Source organism: Sorex araneus, chromosome 10, assembly GCF_027595985.1.
Source record: "Sorex araneus isolate mSorAra2 chromosome 10, mSorAra2.pri, whole genome shotgun sequence".
In the NCBI taxonomy this organism is placed as follows: domain Eukaryota; kingdom Metazoa; phylum Chordata; class Mammalia; order Eulipotyphla; family Soricidae; genus Sorex; species Sorex araneus.
The window spans coordinates 60,840,476-60,854,394 of record NC_073311.1 but is presented as its reverse complement, the minus strand read 5'-3'; the positions used below and the strand labels follow the sequence as shown (position 1 = coordinate 60,854,394).

Here is a 13,919-nt window from a genome sequence, read left to right as displayed (position 1 = left end):
CCCTGCACTTAGTTACTAAAATACAGAAATCCAAAACTGCGCGGCCGCTATTGTGGCCACGTGACCTCATATCTCTTCATTGTCAGCAATGGAAAACAAATTATCAAATGCTTCCTTTTCAACAGGTCTGACTTTTGTGCTGGTGGTGGGGAAACTCCAAACAATAATAGTGAGTTTTTTGTTGAAATATTGAATGCAATCAAAGTAAAGAGAAAAGTAAAGTGAAATTTATCAGCTACACAGGCGGGGGTGGGGGGGTGGGGTGAGGTGGGGAGGTATACTGGGGTTCCTGGTGGTGGAATATGTGCACTGGTGAAGGGATGGGTGTTTGAGCATTGGATAACTGAGACTTAAGCCTGAAAGCTTCGTAACTTTCCACATGGTGATTCAATAAAAAAAAAAAAAAGACACTTGCCTTGATCGTGCCCACCCTGGATTGACCCCTGGTACCACATATGTCACTTGAGCACTGCCAGGAGTGATTCCTAAGAACAGAACCAGGAATAAACCTGGTCCATCACCAGGGTCAGCCCGGCATCCCAATATGACTTCTACTTTTTGGGGTGATCATCGCTCTGCACCACCCCAAAAAGTAGAAGTCGTATTGCTGATACTGATGAAGCTATGAAATACTGACATTTATTCTGTATTTCCTTTCTTTTACTAATTAACAAAGGAATAACCAGCACTAACTCAGAGCTACATTTAGTCATCAACTTAAACCAGTTACAAATACAAGATCTTAGCAAACATGAATGAAAACATTTTAGGAGAATCAATAGAGAATTTACACGAAGGAGTAACATACATGTTTATGTAGAAAATGTTTTATTTTGGCTTGGGGGCCACACTTGGCTGTGATCAGGATTTACTCCTGGCTCTGCTCTCAGGGATCCCTCCGGCAGGGCCCTGGGGCCCACATACAGTGCCAGGGATTGAGCCCAGGTTAGCTCTGTGCAAGGCACGTCTCCTTCCTGCTGTCCTCTCTGTCGTCTAGACTTTCTGCTTTGAGGACCTTGGTTTTGTTTGACATTGCACAGAAAGTATCGGGGTCCCACATGCTCCCTGCACCCACACATGCTCAGTCTCTGCAACTTTTCCAATCTTGCCTCAGCACTTTTGGTGCAATTGTTGAACCCAGATGGACAGGTGGCTGAATGCCAGTCACCGTGTGCAAGGCAAGCACCCTACCCACCGTACTATCTCCCTAACCCCTTTTTCTTGTCTCTTTTGATCCCCCCTAAATCTAGAATTCCTCCCAATTCCGCAAATTGTAGGTAATTGTTTTACTTTAATTTTCAAGAGCTGCTCTCAGCTCGGGGCTGGAGTGATAGCACAGCGGGTAGGGCTTTGCCTTTTATGCAGCCGACCCGGGTTCGATTTCTCCGCCTCTCTCGGAGTGCCCAGCAAGCTACTGAGAGTATCCCGCCCGCACAGCAGAGCCTGGCAAGCTACCCGTGGCATATTCAATATGCCAAAAGTAGTAACAAGAAGTCTTACAATGGAGACATTACTGGTGCCCGCTCGAGTAAATTGATGAGCAATGGGATGACAGTGACAGTGACAGTGACAGTGCTCTCACCTCTGAGCTAGCCGGAGCTCCTGGCAGCCCTGGGGAATCATGCAATTCTACGGCTCCAACCCAGGGCTCCTGCATGCAAAACATTACAATTTTAGAAATTAGAATTTCCTCATTGAAATTTTACTTTTCTTTTTCTTTCTTTCTATATTTTTAGGTGATTTTACACCCTGAGTTCCTCTCTTCCACCAGTCCCTTATTACCCATGGATTATGAAGAGTTTGTCCGAGGCTGTCATCTCGGAGTGTTTCCATCGTACTACGAGCCCTGGGGTTATACTCCAGGTATGTGACATGTACCGACAGTGAAATGTTTTGAATTTCATCATCGTTTTCTTTTACACATGTGGATATAATACCCAGTGCTGAGCTGTAACACCAACCAAGGCTTCAGTTTTGCACTTTGTGTTCAAAGTGGTTTTGGCTGGATATCGCTCAGAAGTTAATTTTATGCTCTGTCGATCCTGACCTAAGAATAAGGACAAAGATTATGTAAATATACCAGGAAATGGTTGGGCATATTTTAGCACTTACCACCTAACTGCATTCCAAAGAAAAAGAATGTTTGGAAAGGTTATACATAGTTTAGTTAACTTCATTTATATTTACAATCCATCTGCAAATGTCGGGAGAAAGTGACTCTGCAAGTGGAGTTATAATAAGAAACAATTCCCAACAAAGTGGTTCTCCAAAATTTTCAGAATACTTTAAAAAGAGTTCTGTTTAATTTTAACCAGAGGTGGGTGCTTCTGAGCAGTATTTAGGAAGGCCAGGAGCGATTCTGGCTCCAGTCAACTGGGATGGGTCGTTCAATGCTATTGCTGGTGGTATTTGGTGGTCCATGCTGTGGCCAGGGATTGGTCCCACATATGTGTGCTCCTGTGACCTCTGTGCTATTTTCCTGGACCGAGAGATTTAACTTTTAGTATGTAGCCCAGATTCAGCCCCTGGGACTCCAGAGCACCTTCAGGAGTGACGTATAAGCATCGAGACAGGAGTAAGCCTGGCTCTGTGGTCAACACGGTCTGGTCCCAAACAAAACGAAGCAAAAATAGCAAATCAAATAGTCTAAAAACAAAACAGAGCAAAAATAGAGAATCCAATAGGGTAAAAATCAAATAGTCTAAAAATAAACAAAAAATGTAAAAAATCAAATAGTATAAGAAATAAAATATCTTCTTCACACCCTACCCTCGAGAGAGGTGAGTGTTTTATTTAAGATAAAAAGTGTTTTATCTTAAATAAAATACTCACTGGTAGGTGTTGTGATCAGTGACCACCCTGACCCACCCTTCCCACTTTCCTTATTTTTAACAGATCATAGATACTAGGATCCACTATTTCTTGGCATCAAGAATGATTGATTTGGATTTGTATTGAAATGCCTAATTAAAAAGGAAACACTTTTAAGTGCATACCAATGTAGATACTATACTGAACTTCCATCTCTTCTTGTACAATCAGAGATTTATTTTCATTACAGCTTGAATATGACTCCGTTTATTATTTAATATCATATTAATATTGGGGTTTTGCCATACATAAAGGTGCTCAGGGCTTACTTCTGACACTATGCTCCTGAAGTTGTTCGGGGGACCATATGTGTTGCTGGAGATTGAACTGGGGTTGGCCACGTGCAAGGCAAGTGCCTTACCTATTATCCGGTCTCTCTGGCTCCCCATCAATATATATTTTTTAAAGAACAAAGCAAAAGTGCTTTTGTTTTATCGCTTCTTGGCCTTTTGGCTAAGATCAAGTGTAGTAAAAGTGCTTTTGTTTTTAATGAACAAATTTTGCCTTCTATAAATCTCAGTGTTATCATTTTCCAAGTAAGGGAAGGCAGAGGTCAAGGTTAGGGAATCACAGAGTGCCTTGTGGAAAGGATGTTGCTAATCTTTGACTTCTGATCCTGGGATTTTAAATGTAACACTTAGAAATTCTCTGTGTCTTATGGGTAAACTTACCAATGATGCAATAGAAGTGACTGGAACCCTCAGTGTCTTTGTGTCATTAGGTTCAATTTGATATATCTGGGTTTCACTAAAAACAATTTGCCAGAAGCTATAAAAAATTACAACTTTTGGTGTAAATAGGCAGTCTTATTTTGACACCTGATATGGAGAAGTGGTGAAGAGGCAGGGAGATGGTTCGGTGGTAGCATGTAGATGATATCTATGAGAAACCGAGTTCAATACCCACCATTTGAAAAGAGAGAGAAAGGAAGGACATTTCTGTGATTCTAAAAATTGCTACTTTATCGATTCCACTTTTTTTTTGTGATGTGGTATCTCTTTTTTAATGACCTGCCCACACAATTATCCCACATTACCTATAATGGAGCTTTATTACTTGAGAAACATAAAACATACATCACTGATGAACTTCATACCTCATCGCTGGCCCCTTTTCTTGTTATTTCAAGGAAGTCGCATACCTAATTGTCAAGAATATTTCAAGGATAGAGCTGCCTAAATCAAGACATGAATGACTGAGAAAATTGGGCAGTACTTTATGTTGAGTAAAGAGAATTTTATACAACTTGCAGCCAACTTTTCACCAAACTATCCTTTTATATGACAAAATTAAAGTTATCAGGAAATGATAAAGGGGAGTATATCTCATGTTTTAAGATAAGAACTTCATAGTAAATGAGTTACTCTGTTTTAAATTAACCAGAACTTGGACACTTGTCATCTAACCTGTATTTCCAGAAATAATGGAGACCTTTGATTGTATTACCACATTAGATAACTAATTTTAAAATAATATTTTACACGATGCTATGTATGATTCTCCCAGAAAGTAATAAAGTCTGTGTTTTGAGAAAATTTGATGAATATAAGCACTGTTTTATTAAATTTATGACTGAACATGTGGAGACACACTTAAATGGTACCTGGCATTTTACTACTTGTGTATTAGTGACTATTTGATAAAAATAAGAATCGGTGAACTTCCATGGCTCTGTGGATGAGATTTTGTGTGCACAGATTGACGCAGAGTTGTCCAAGAGGTAGTTTCAGAGTTCATGTCAGATTGTATAATAGGTCAGTAGTCCCCTGTCCCATTTCCCTCCTCGCTAAAGAATAGGAATATTCTTTAAGAATACAAAGGAAATTCTTGTGAATCAGGGAAAATTTCACTGATGCATTTTCGTGGGTATTTTTTTATGGGTAATTTTCATGGGTATTTCTTCATGGGTAATTTTTCTTACTCCACCACTGTAGGATAACATTGGTTTGTCCTTCCTCTCTGGCTACAAGGAGCTTAGGTTTATTGGGTTACACCCATCACAGTGCTCCTGAAGCACTCCCATTCCTCTGTGTTTTTGTTTTGTTTTGTTTTGTTTTTTGCTTTTTGGGTCACACCCAGCGATGCTCAGGGGTTACTCCTGGCTTTGCACTCAGGAATCACTCCTGGCGGTGCTTGGGGGACCATATGGGATGCCGGGGATCGAACCCGGGTCGGCCGCATGCAAGGCAAACGCCCTACCCGCTGTGCTATCGCTCCAGCCCCTGTCTTTGTTTTTAACCTCTTCTCCGCGATCTGCTTCCCCAACTGACCGGTCAATCACGTTTATCCCCAAATCAGACTCTATTGACTTGTAAGGTCAGATCCTTCTAAGGACTCTGGATTTGTATTTGTATGTGAAATATTGCTTTTCTCTTCTCTTTATGTCCTTTGCATAGCTACTTTAGAGCCATGTCCTTTTTGTACTGACACAGGAAGACAGTTAATGCTATGCTTTTGTAACTTGGGAGTTAATTGACTCCAAATAACATTTACTCCTGGGCATAAATTTTGTATTTTCTTGACTTAAGCCTCAGTTGCCCTTAGTTCCTAGCACCCCAAAATTAGTGTCCCGACAAAGGGACTGTATGGATGCAGGGCAAGCTCTGAGTTACCCTGGCATCGAAACGGTCCAGGCCAGAGGCATAATACTTAACTATAAGTTAAGAGCACAGCCATTGACATATTCTGTCATGATCCAAAGAGAAACAATTGGACAAGCACTTAGGGTTAAAAAGGGCTCATCTGGCCTGAGCACTGTAGTCTGAGATCTATAGTGGGATGTCCCCAGGAGAGCCACCCTATAAGCTTAATATATCTCTTACTGTGTCCATACAGAATAACTAATATTATTAAGAAGTAGAATTAAGATGCATGTTTAAATGGTTGTTGGACTAAGGAAAGGAGAAATGCACCCCTTGATGGTATTTTCCCCTTAGGCAGGTCATTTTGCCGGATGAGAATTTGTCCTAGAAGAAGCTTCCCCTGAGGGAAGGACTTTACATCTGTTGATTGTATGACCACACCTTTGTGTAATTGCCACTCCAACCCCTCATGATTGGGGATATATCTAAGGCTGTAAGAGTGGGCAGGAGAAGGGCAATCGAGGGGGGTAGAGGAGGAGAATCGAGGGGGATAGGGTAGGAATATGGGAGACGGTGAGACTGGAAGGAGGCAGAGGGAGACGAGATTGGAATAAACCACAGCTGATCACCATTGGCATCAGCCATTCAGGGTGTGGGAAGCGGCCCGAGACCATCAAACGCAGGTGATGAGAGAAAAAAAAATTCTTGTTAAATATGCAAAAATTTTAAAATGAACTTTAGTATTTTGTCTTATTAAAAAATGGCAAGTCATATTTTTAAAATGTTTTAATTGAATCACTGTGAGTTAAGTAGGTACAAAGTTGTCCATGATTGGGTTTCAGTCATATAATGTTCCAACACCTGTCTCTTCACCAGTGTACATTCCCCACCGCCAGTGTCTCCAGTTTCCCTCCTTCCACCCCCCCCCCCACTGCAGAATTACCAAAAGGAGAGCGGGAGAGAGAGAGGGTGTGTGTGTGTGTGTGTGTGTGTGTGTGTGTGTGTGTGTGTGTGTGTATGTGTGTGTGTGTGTGTGTGAGAGAGAGAGAGAGAGGAATGGAGAGAGAGAGGAAGAGAGAGGAGAAAAGTGGCATAGAAGCAGACTGGGGGTGGGGGTTGAAATGACAGTTTTTAATTAAAAAATTTGGGAAACATTAAGAAGGAAAAGAAAAAGGGAAAATGTCTGTGATTGCACCTTGAAAAAATGCAGATATTCTTGAGAGTAGGAATATTAGTTTTGGGGAGAGGGGCGCTTGGGGTCACTCCTGGCGGTACTCAGGGACCATGGGGTGCCAGGGATTGAGCCGGGGTCAGCTGCCTTAAAGGAAAGTGTCTGGGTCCAGAAATGTTCCTTAAGACATATCTGGTGTTGGGTGGGAACGTTAGTACAGCGGGTGGGGTGTTCGCCTTGCACACAGACAACCCAGGTTCAATCTCCCGCACCCAGGTTCTATCTGTGCTTCAAAACCAGTCCTGGCGGGCTAAGGCGATCATATGAGGTGTTGGAGATTGAACGTGGGTCTGCCATGGGCAAGGCAAGCACCTTATTCCACTTTCATCCCTTAGGTACTAAGCATTGTTGTTACCACTTGGCTGGGGGCTCGTTTCTCCCGGTGTCCTTAAGAGAGAGCAGGTTGAACTTTGTCCCTTCCCCCACAGCTGAATGCACCGTGATGGGTATCCCCAGCGTGACGACCAACCTCTCTGGCTTCGGCTGCTTCATGCAAGAGCACGTGGCTGACCCTACTGCGTACGGTAAGGTTCTCCCCATTAATCTAACTCGTTGAGAAGGGTCTTTATGGAGCTTGACTCTGAAGCTGTCCTGATGATACTGTGTATGCTTCTTGTTTCACTCAAAGTGACCCTGTGTGGCCTTCAGGAAAGACTCTCGACATCAGAGCTATTGCCTGAAGGCCGTTACAAAAGGAAGGTTAAGTCTGGACAAAACTCTCGTACCCTTCGCTCCTTTCCCTGACCTGGGCTAGCCCTCTGAGATCCGGCGGTGGTCACCCTCACCTTTGAGTCTGAATATTGGTTAGCATAAATATCTAAAAGCTCTGTTCCATGTTAGCAGAAAGAACTTATTGTAAGATGGCAGGATAATTTGCATATCCCCATATATATATATACATATATATATATACATATATATGTCCATTAAGGAAAGTTATTATGGGATAGAGTCTGCCCACAAGGTCAGTTTCCTGGTCTTCAAAGAACATTGTCACTATCCTGTTCCCTCGGAACCACAGGGACCTTAAAAATCACCAATGCCCGGGGCTGGAGCAATAGCACAGCGGGTAGGGAATTTGACTTGCACGCGGCTGACCCGGGTTCAAATCCCAGCATCCCATATGCACCTTCAGGCTCATCCCTGAGCACCTCCAGAGGTGGTTCCTGAGTGCACAGCCAGGAGTAACCCCTGTGCATTGCCGGGTGTGACCCAAAAAGCCAAAAAAAAAAAATCACTGATACTTAAGCGTCATCCCAGAGATGCTGGTTATATTCCTCCACTGCCAGTGGCTTTCAGCAAGACCCCTTCTCCGTGTCCTTGCAGCTGTAAACCGTTTAGCTGGCAGGAAGAGCAGAGCCTTGGAAACACAAGCTGAGGGCAGCGGGAGAATCGGGGGTTGCCCCAGGCAGAGGCCGTGATGGGAAGCCGCGGGGAAGCGCTCCAGGGGAGCCCAGCTCCCAACCGTCTCTGCTTCTGTGCCTTGACAGGTATCTACATTGTGGACCGGCGCTTCCGCTCACCAGACGACTCTTGCAATCAGCTGACTCAGTTTCTCTACGGGTTTTGCAAACAGTCACGCCGCCAAAGAATCATCCAAAGAAACCGGACCGAGAGGCTCTCAGATCTTTTGGACTGGAGATACTTGGGCAGAGTAAGCAAGTCTGTGCTATTTGCAGAGAAACACCTGCGAAAGCCTCCTGGGCGAAGCTGTCAAGTCAGCTCAGGATCGTAACTGTCCGTGTCTCAGTGACGTTTCCATGCAGACTTTTTTTTATGTAAGATAAATTTTCCAAGACCTAAATTCCAAGACTTAAATTCACATCGAGCCTGAGCCTATTCCTGCGAGCCCTAGTGGGATCTGGCTGGTTCTAGGTGTCCTTGTAGGACCACGGGAGTGTTTGAGGAATCTGCGGGAAAGAGCAGAAGTCCCTGTCTAGCTTCACTTGAGGAAGACAATGCCATCACACTGCTCAGCTCCCGGGAGTAATAATACTGGGGATACAGGAAATAATAGTGTTTGCATCATGCTCTGTCCAAGACACAACTCCTTTCAGATGCACATCGCATTTATCTACATTGAGATGCTCACATATCTTGCACCGGATTATTAAATAAAATGAGTCAGCTTTGTCTTCACATGTCATCTTCAGGGAGACCACTCAGCTCCCCCAAGTGACAGCTGTTCCCATTGGCTGAGAATCTCTACGTACTGTGTTTTTGGTGACTTAAGTGATCCGTTCAGAACTCAGTCAGGCTAGTTCGGAGCTTCCTTCCAGCTTCTGAGAGCATTTCTTCATCTGTGCCCAGAACGGGGATGAAATGATAACTGGTTTTGTTTTCTGATTCTGGTGAATTGGGCATGACACTTTTATAAAGTCCATTTCATAGCTAGGAGGATATGGTATATAATAACTTGGTTGAATTAAGACCTATAAGCCTGTTTTTAATACCTGTGAATTAATTTTCTATTTTAGTATTATCAGCACGCCAGGCACCTGACATTAAGCCGAGCTTTTCCAGACAAATTCCATATGGAACCCACATCACCACCAACGGTAAATATCTATGTATTGTTCATTTTAAAAACTAAATTTCTGAATTAAAACGAGTCCAAGAGATACCTTTTATTTGAAGACACCTAAGAACACACACTAGAATACTCTTCAATAAATGTTTTGTCAAAGGCTAAGAGAACTGACAAACTAGACTGATTTAAACCCGGAAGTGAGCCTTATTTCAGAATGTGCAGCTAGTCGCTTTGTATTATTGTTTTTGTTTTGGGGCCCTCACCCAGCGACTACTCCTGGCCCTGTACTCAGGAATTACTCCTGGTGGTGCTCAGGGGACCATGTGGGATGCTGGGGATCAAACCCAGGTCGGCTGAGAGCAAGGCAAACACCCTCCCTATACTATTGCTCAGGCCCCTGCTTTGCATTACTGAAGAAGCACCTCTTTGCTACAGTGCTCTTTGTCTTATTGCTTGAAGCTGCTCCATTGGACATCCGGCTTTTTGAGATTGTTGAGTAACAATCCTATGAGCGTAATAGGAAATGAATTCACTATTCAAGGAAGTATTAAATACAAGGCTCTCCAGTAGCCTATTGGGTAAGGCGCTGGCCTCCTAAAGTATTGTATGATCACCTGTTTGATTAATATGTGACATATATGTACATACATATAATCTATATATGTTCATATGGATGGCTGGAGTGATAGCACAGCAGTTGGCCATTTGCTTTTCACGCGGCGGATCTGAGTTTGATTCCACCGCCCCTCTCGGAGAGCCCGGCAAGCTACCGAGAGTATCGAGCCTGCATGGCAGAGCCTGGCAAGCTACCCATGCGTATTGGATATGCCAAAAACAGTAACAATAAGTCTCTCAATGAGAGACGTTACTGGTGCCCGCTTGAACAAATCGATGAGCAGCGGGATGACAGTGACAGTGACAGTGATGTTCATATGGATATATGTGTGCAATATAAAGTGAATTCCAGCACGAGGGTACCTCTCTTTTCCTCATGGTATCATGTCTACTTGGGGACAGTTTATGTGTAAGAAAGAGTGACCCTGTAGACCCATTATCAGCTTTGGGGCTCCATGTCCCACCAGAACCAGCGTCTCATGTCAGTCTCCACAGCCAAGCTTGCAAGGGGACCCCGGAACAGAGCCTGTAGGATGACATTGGTTTGTCCTTTCTCCCCTTGCCACAGGGAGCTCAGGTTTATCAGGTTACACCCACCACAGTGCTCCTGAGTCACTCCCATTCCTTTGCTCTCTGTAAACTCTTCTCTGTGCTCTGTTCCCCAGCTTGTGTATCACCTTTTCCCCCTAATAGACTCTGTTAACTTGTGAGGTCAGATATTTCTAAGGACACGGAACTTGTAAGTTATATATTGCCTTTCTCCTCTCCTTATGCCTTTTGCATAGTTTACTTTAAAGCAATGTCATTTTCCTATAGACTCAGGAAGACAGTTAATATTATGCTTTTGTAACTTGGGAGTTAAATGACTTCGAATAATTTTCACTCCTGGGCATCTGCTTTCTCTAAGCCTCAGTTGCCCTTAGTTCTTACCACCCCAAAAGCAGGGTCCTGACGAGGGACTGAACGGACCCAGGGCAAACTGTGAGCTATCCTGGCATTGAAATGGGCCACGCCAAAGTGCCATAATATTTAACTATAAGTTAGAACATGGTTATGGACAAATTCTGTCATGATCCAAAAAGCAACAATGAGATTAGGACCCTGCTAGGGTCAGGAAAGACTAATCTAGCCTGAGCACTGTAGTCTGAAATCTATAGGGAGATGGCCCCAGGAGAGCAATTCTATAAGCTTACTGTATCTCTTACTGTGTCCATACAAGATGACTAATATTATACATGTATGTTTGTTGGGCTAAGGAAAGGAGAAACACACCCATAATTGGAATTTCAGTCTTGGGAGAGTAGTCTTGCTGGGTGAGAATCTCTCCTAGAAAAAGCTTCTCCCGAGGGAAGGACTTTACCTCTGTTGATTGTCTGACCACACCTGTGTGTAAGCCCCAACCCCTCATGCTTGGGGACTTAACTAGGCTGTAAGAGTGGGCTGAGAGAGGAGAAGGAGAATAAAGGGGGATCCAGAGGGAGAATGAAGAAGGATGGGAGGCAAAAGCAGGAAGGAGAAGGAGGAAGGAGCAGGACCCAGGGGAGAGTATGAAGGAGGGGGATCCAGAGAGAGAGAGAGAAACAGGAAAATCAGAGGAGAATGGAGATGAGGTTGGAATAAACTGCAATTGATACCAACCAGCCTGGCCCTCCTTCTCTCCTTCATCCTGCTTTCGTCATTGACCTCCCCGGGGTGGGGGAAGTGGCGCGAGACCACAGAGGTGCGAGAGAGAGAGCCACTGAGGCCCTTGATATTTTACTTTTTGAATACACAAGAGCCCACAGGAGTTCTTTCATGTAGGGATTCCCCAAAGCGAGGGATCCTCATCAAGTATCTATGGTCCTACTGAGTTCAAGTGTCATTTCTACCAAAAACAGCTTTGCTTGGTAATACAATTTGCATTCTACCTGCGCCAGGCACCCAGAGGAAACAGACTGATTAGACCGAATTCAAATTCACCACCAAAGTGGAAGAGTGTCCTTAATCTCTCCTCTACAATTCCAGTTTCCACATTTCCAGTGGTTGCACCCAGTGTTAATGGCTAGTTATTTAGAGATGGAGGCGCCACTTGATAACAGCTCAGCTCTTTCATCCATTCATCTACTTAAGTTCTGAGCACCCACTCTGAGCTGATCCTACGCTCTACTGCTTTAGTTAAAGGATATGAATTCTGAAGGAAAGGCATGTGTATGACATACTAATGTCAACACCCCTGAAACTTAGAGTGACAAATGCTGTTAGAATTTTGTGCAATTTGCCTAAGCAGATGGACGCTAGGGGAGGGATCATGTTTGGGATCTCTGTTGGCTGAGTGGCGTGGTGGTGCCCGATCCATTTTTGGTGCTCCCTCCATATTCACCAAGTGAGTTCATTCAGTGAAACTGAGGTAGAAACATAAATGGAAAAAATATCCAGTGATAAGGGTCGGACTGATAGTACAATGGATAGGGCATTTGCTTGCATGCAGTCAGCCCGGGTTTGATCCTTGGCATTTCATATGTCCCCCGAGCACTGCCAGGAATAATTCCTGAGTGCAAAGCCAGGAGTAACCCCTGAGCATCGCCGGATATGACCCAAAAAGATAAAAAAAAAACAGTGATAACTGCATATCTACTGGAAATAATAGCAACTGGTGGGACTTCATGGTCAACTAAGTGGGCTGGCTATCAAAATTCTTTCTAGTGGTCACTGCCCAAGACATGTCTAGGCCACCTATGTCCACTGAACATATCTGAAGGATGACTCAGAGATTGCTAGTATCAGTGTGACATGGCGGCTGGGATTAAAGGTGATTTAGTCATCAAAGCCTTGGTCTCACTTATCACAGTGGGTGGAAGATTATATGGTAGTGGTGGTGGTGGTGGTGGTGGTGGTGGTGGTGGTGTGTGTGTGTGTGTGTAGGGTGTGGTGTGTGTGTGACACCTGGCACTTTCCAATGCTCCATAAATCTACTTATTTAATAAATCTTGAGCTTGGTGGTACCAGAAGCAAAACAAATAAAACATTCCTTTTGGTTCATTGAACAAACCTTAGAAGTTGCTCACGTTTTTTCCTCCTTCACGTCCCATGCAGAGAGTTTGCATCATTGAAAATCATGTTTATTCCATTTTTTGTCTTTGGCAGACAGAAGGATTTAAATTCCCCAGGCCCTCCTCGGTGCCACCTTCCCCCTCGGGCTCTCAAGTCTCCAGCCTTCAAAGCAGTGATGCGGAGGATGATGATGAGGATGAGAGATACAATGAGGAAGAGGAGGCAGAGAGAGATCGGCTAAATATTAAGTCGCCGTTTTCTCTGGGGACCGTTCCTCTTGGGAAGAAGAAGCTGCATGGTGAATACAAGAACTGAACATGCCGTGGAACAAAGTTAACTTAGTAGGAAGGTGGTGAGAGTTGTTATTTAAGGAAACAACAATGTCCCAAGTTTGATTTTTCTTCTCCCAAGTATTTTGTGAAATTTATTCTCTGCCTATAACTGGAGATTAGGAATGAAAGTTTCATAATTTAGAAAAAAGAATCCAAGTCATTTTCCCTAATTCCTTTCTTTCAAGAACATAGGATAAAGCATGAAGGAAAATATTCACTGAAAGAAAGATTAGGGATTGGAGTGATAGTACAGCAGGTAAGGCATTTGCCTTGCACAGGACTGACCCCAGCTCAATCCCCGGCATCCCATATGGTCTCCCAAGCACCACCAGGAGTAATTCCGGAGTGCAGAACAAGGGTGTGACCCAAAAAGCCAAAAAATTTGTTGATTCATTTAAAAAAAAGAAGATTAGAGGGGCCAGGTGTCAGTACAGAGGGGCTGGGGCAATAGTACAGTGCGTACTTGACTTGCACACAGTTTAGCTGGGTTTCATTCCTAACATCCCATTTGGTCCCTGGGCCCCACCTGGAGTGATCCATGAGCATAGAGCCAGAAGTAGGTCCTGAGCACCACTGGGTGTGAGCAAAAAACAAGAAAAGAGAAAGAGCACATTTAAGATGTTTAATTCAAAGAATTTTAATTCACAACTTTAAATAATTATCATCACTTTACCCGTCACAGTATTTATACAATTTTTAAGCCATACCAAGTAGTATCTTATCCCCCA

The 13,919-nt window shown here is 43.7% G+C and overlaps 1 protein-coding gene and 1 pseudogene across 1 annotated transcript in view; both read left to right on the top strand.

Moving 5' to 3' along the window:
* The window catches only part of GYS2 (glycogen synthase 2), a 57,453-nt gene extending 43,534 nt beyond the window's left edge, over window positions 1-13,919 (top strand). The window contains exons 12-16 of the mRNA XM_012933382.2: window positions 1,737-1,863; window positions 7,113-7,208; window positions 8,175-8,338; window positions 9,162-9,242; window positions 12,953-13,919. Coding sequence (XP_012788836.2) covers window positions 1,737-1,863; window positions 7,113-7,208; window positions 8,175-8,338; window positions 9,162-9,242; window positions 12,953-13,174 — 690 coding nt within the window. The 3' untranslated portion in view covers window positions 13,175-13,919. The remainder of the gene's footprint in view (window positions 1-1,736; window positions 1,864-7,112; window positions 7,209-8,174; window positions 8,339-9,161; window positions 9,243-12,952) is intronic.
* Window positions 3,305-3,402, top strand: LOC129399260 (U2 spliceosomal RNA; annotated as a pseudogene).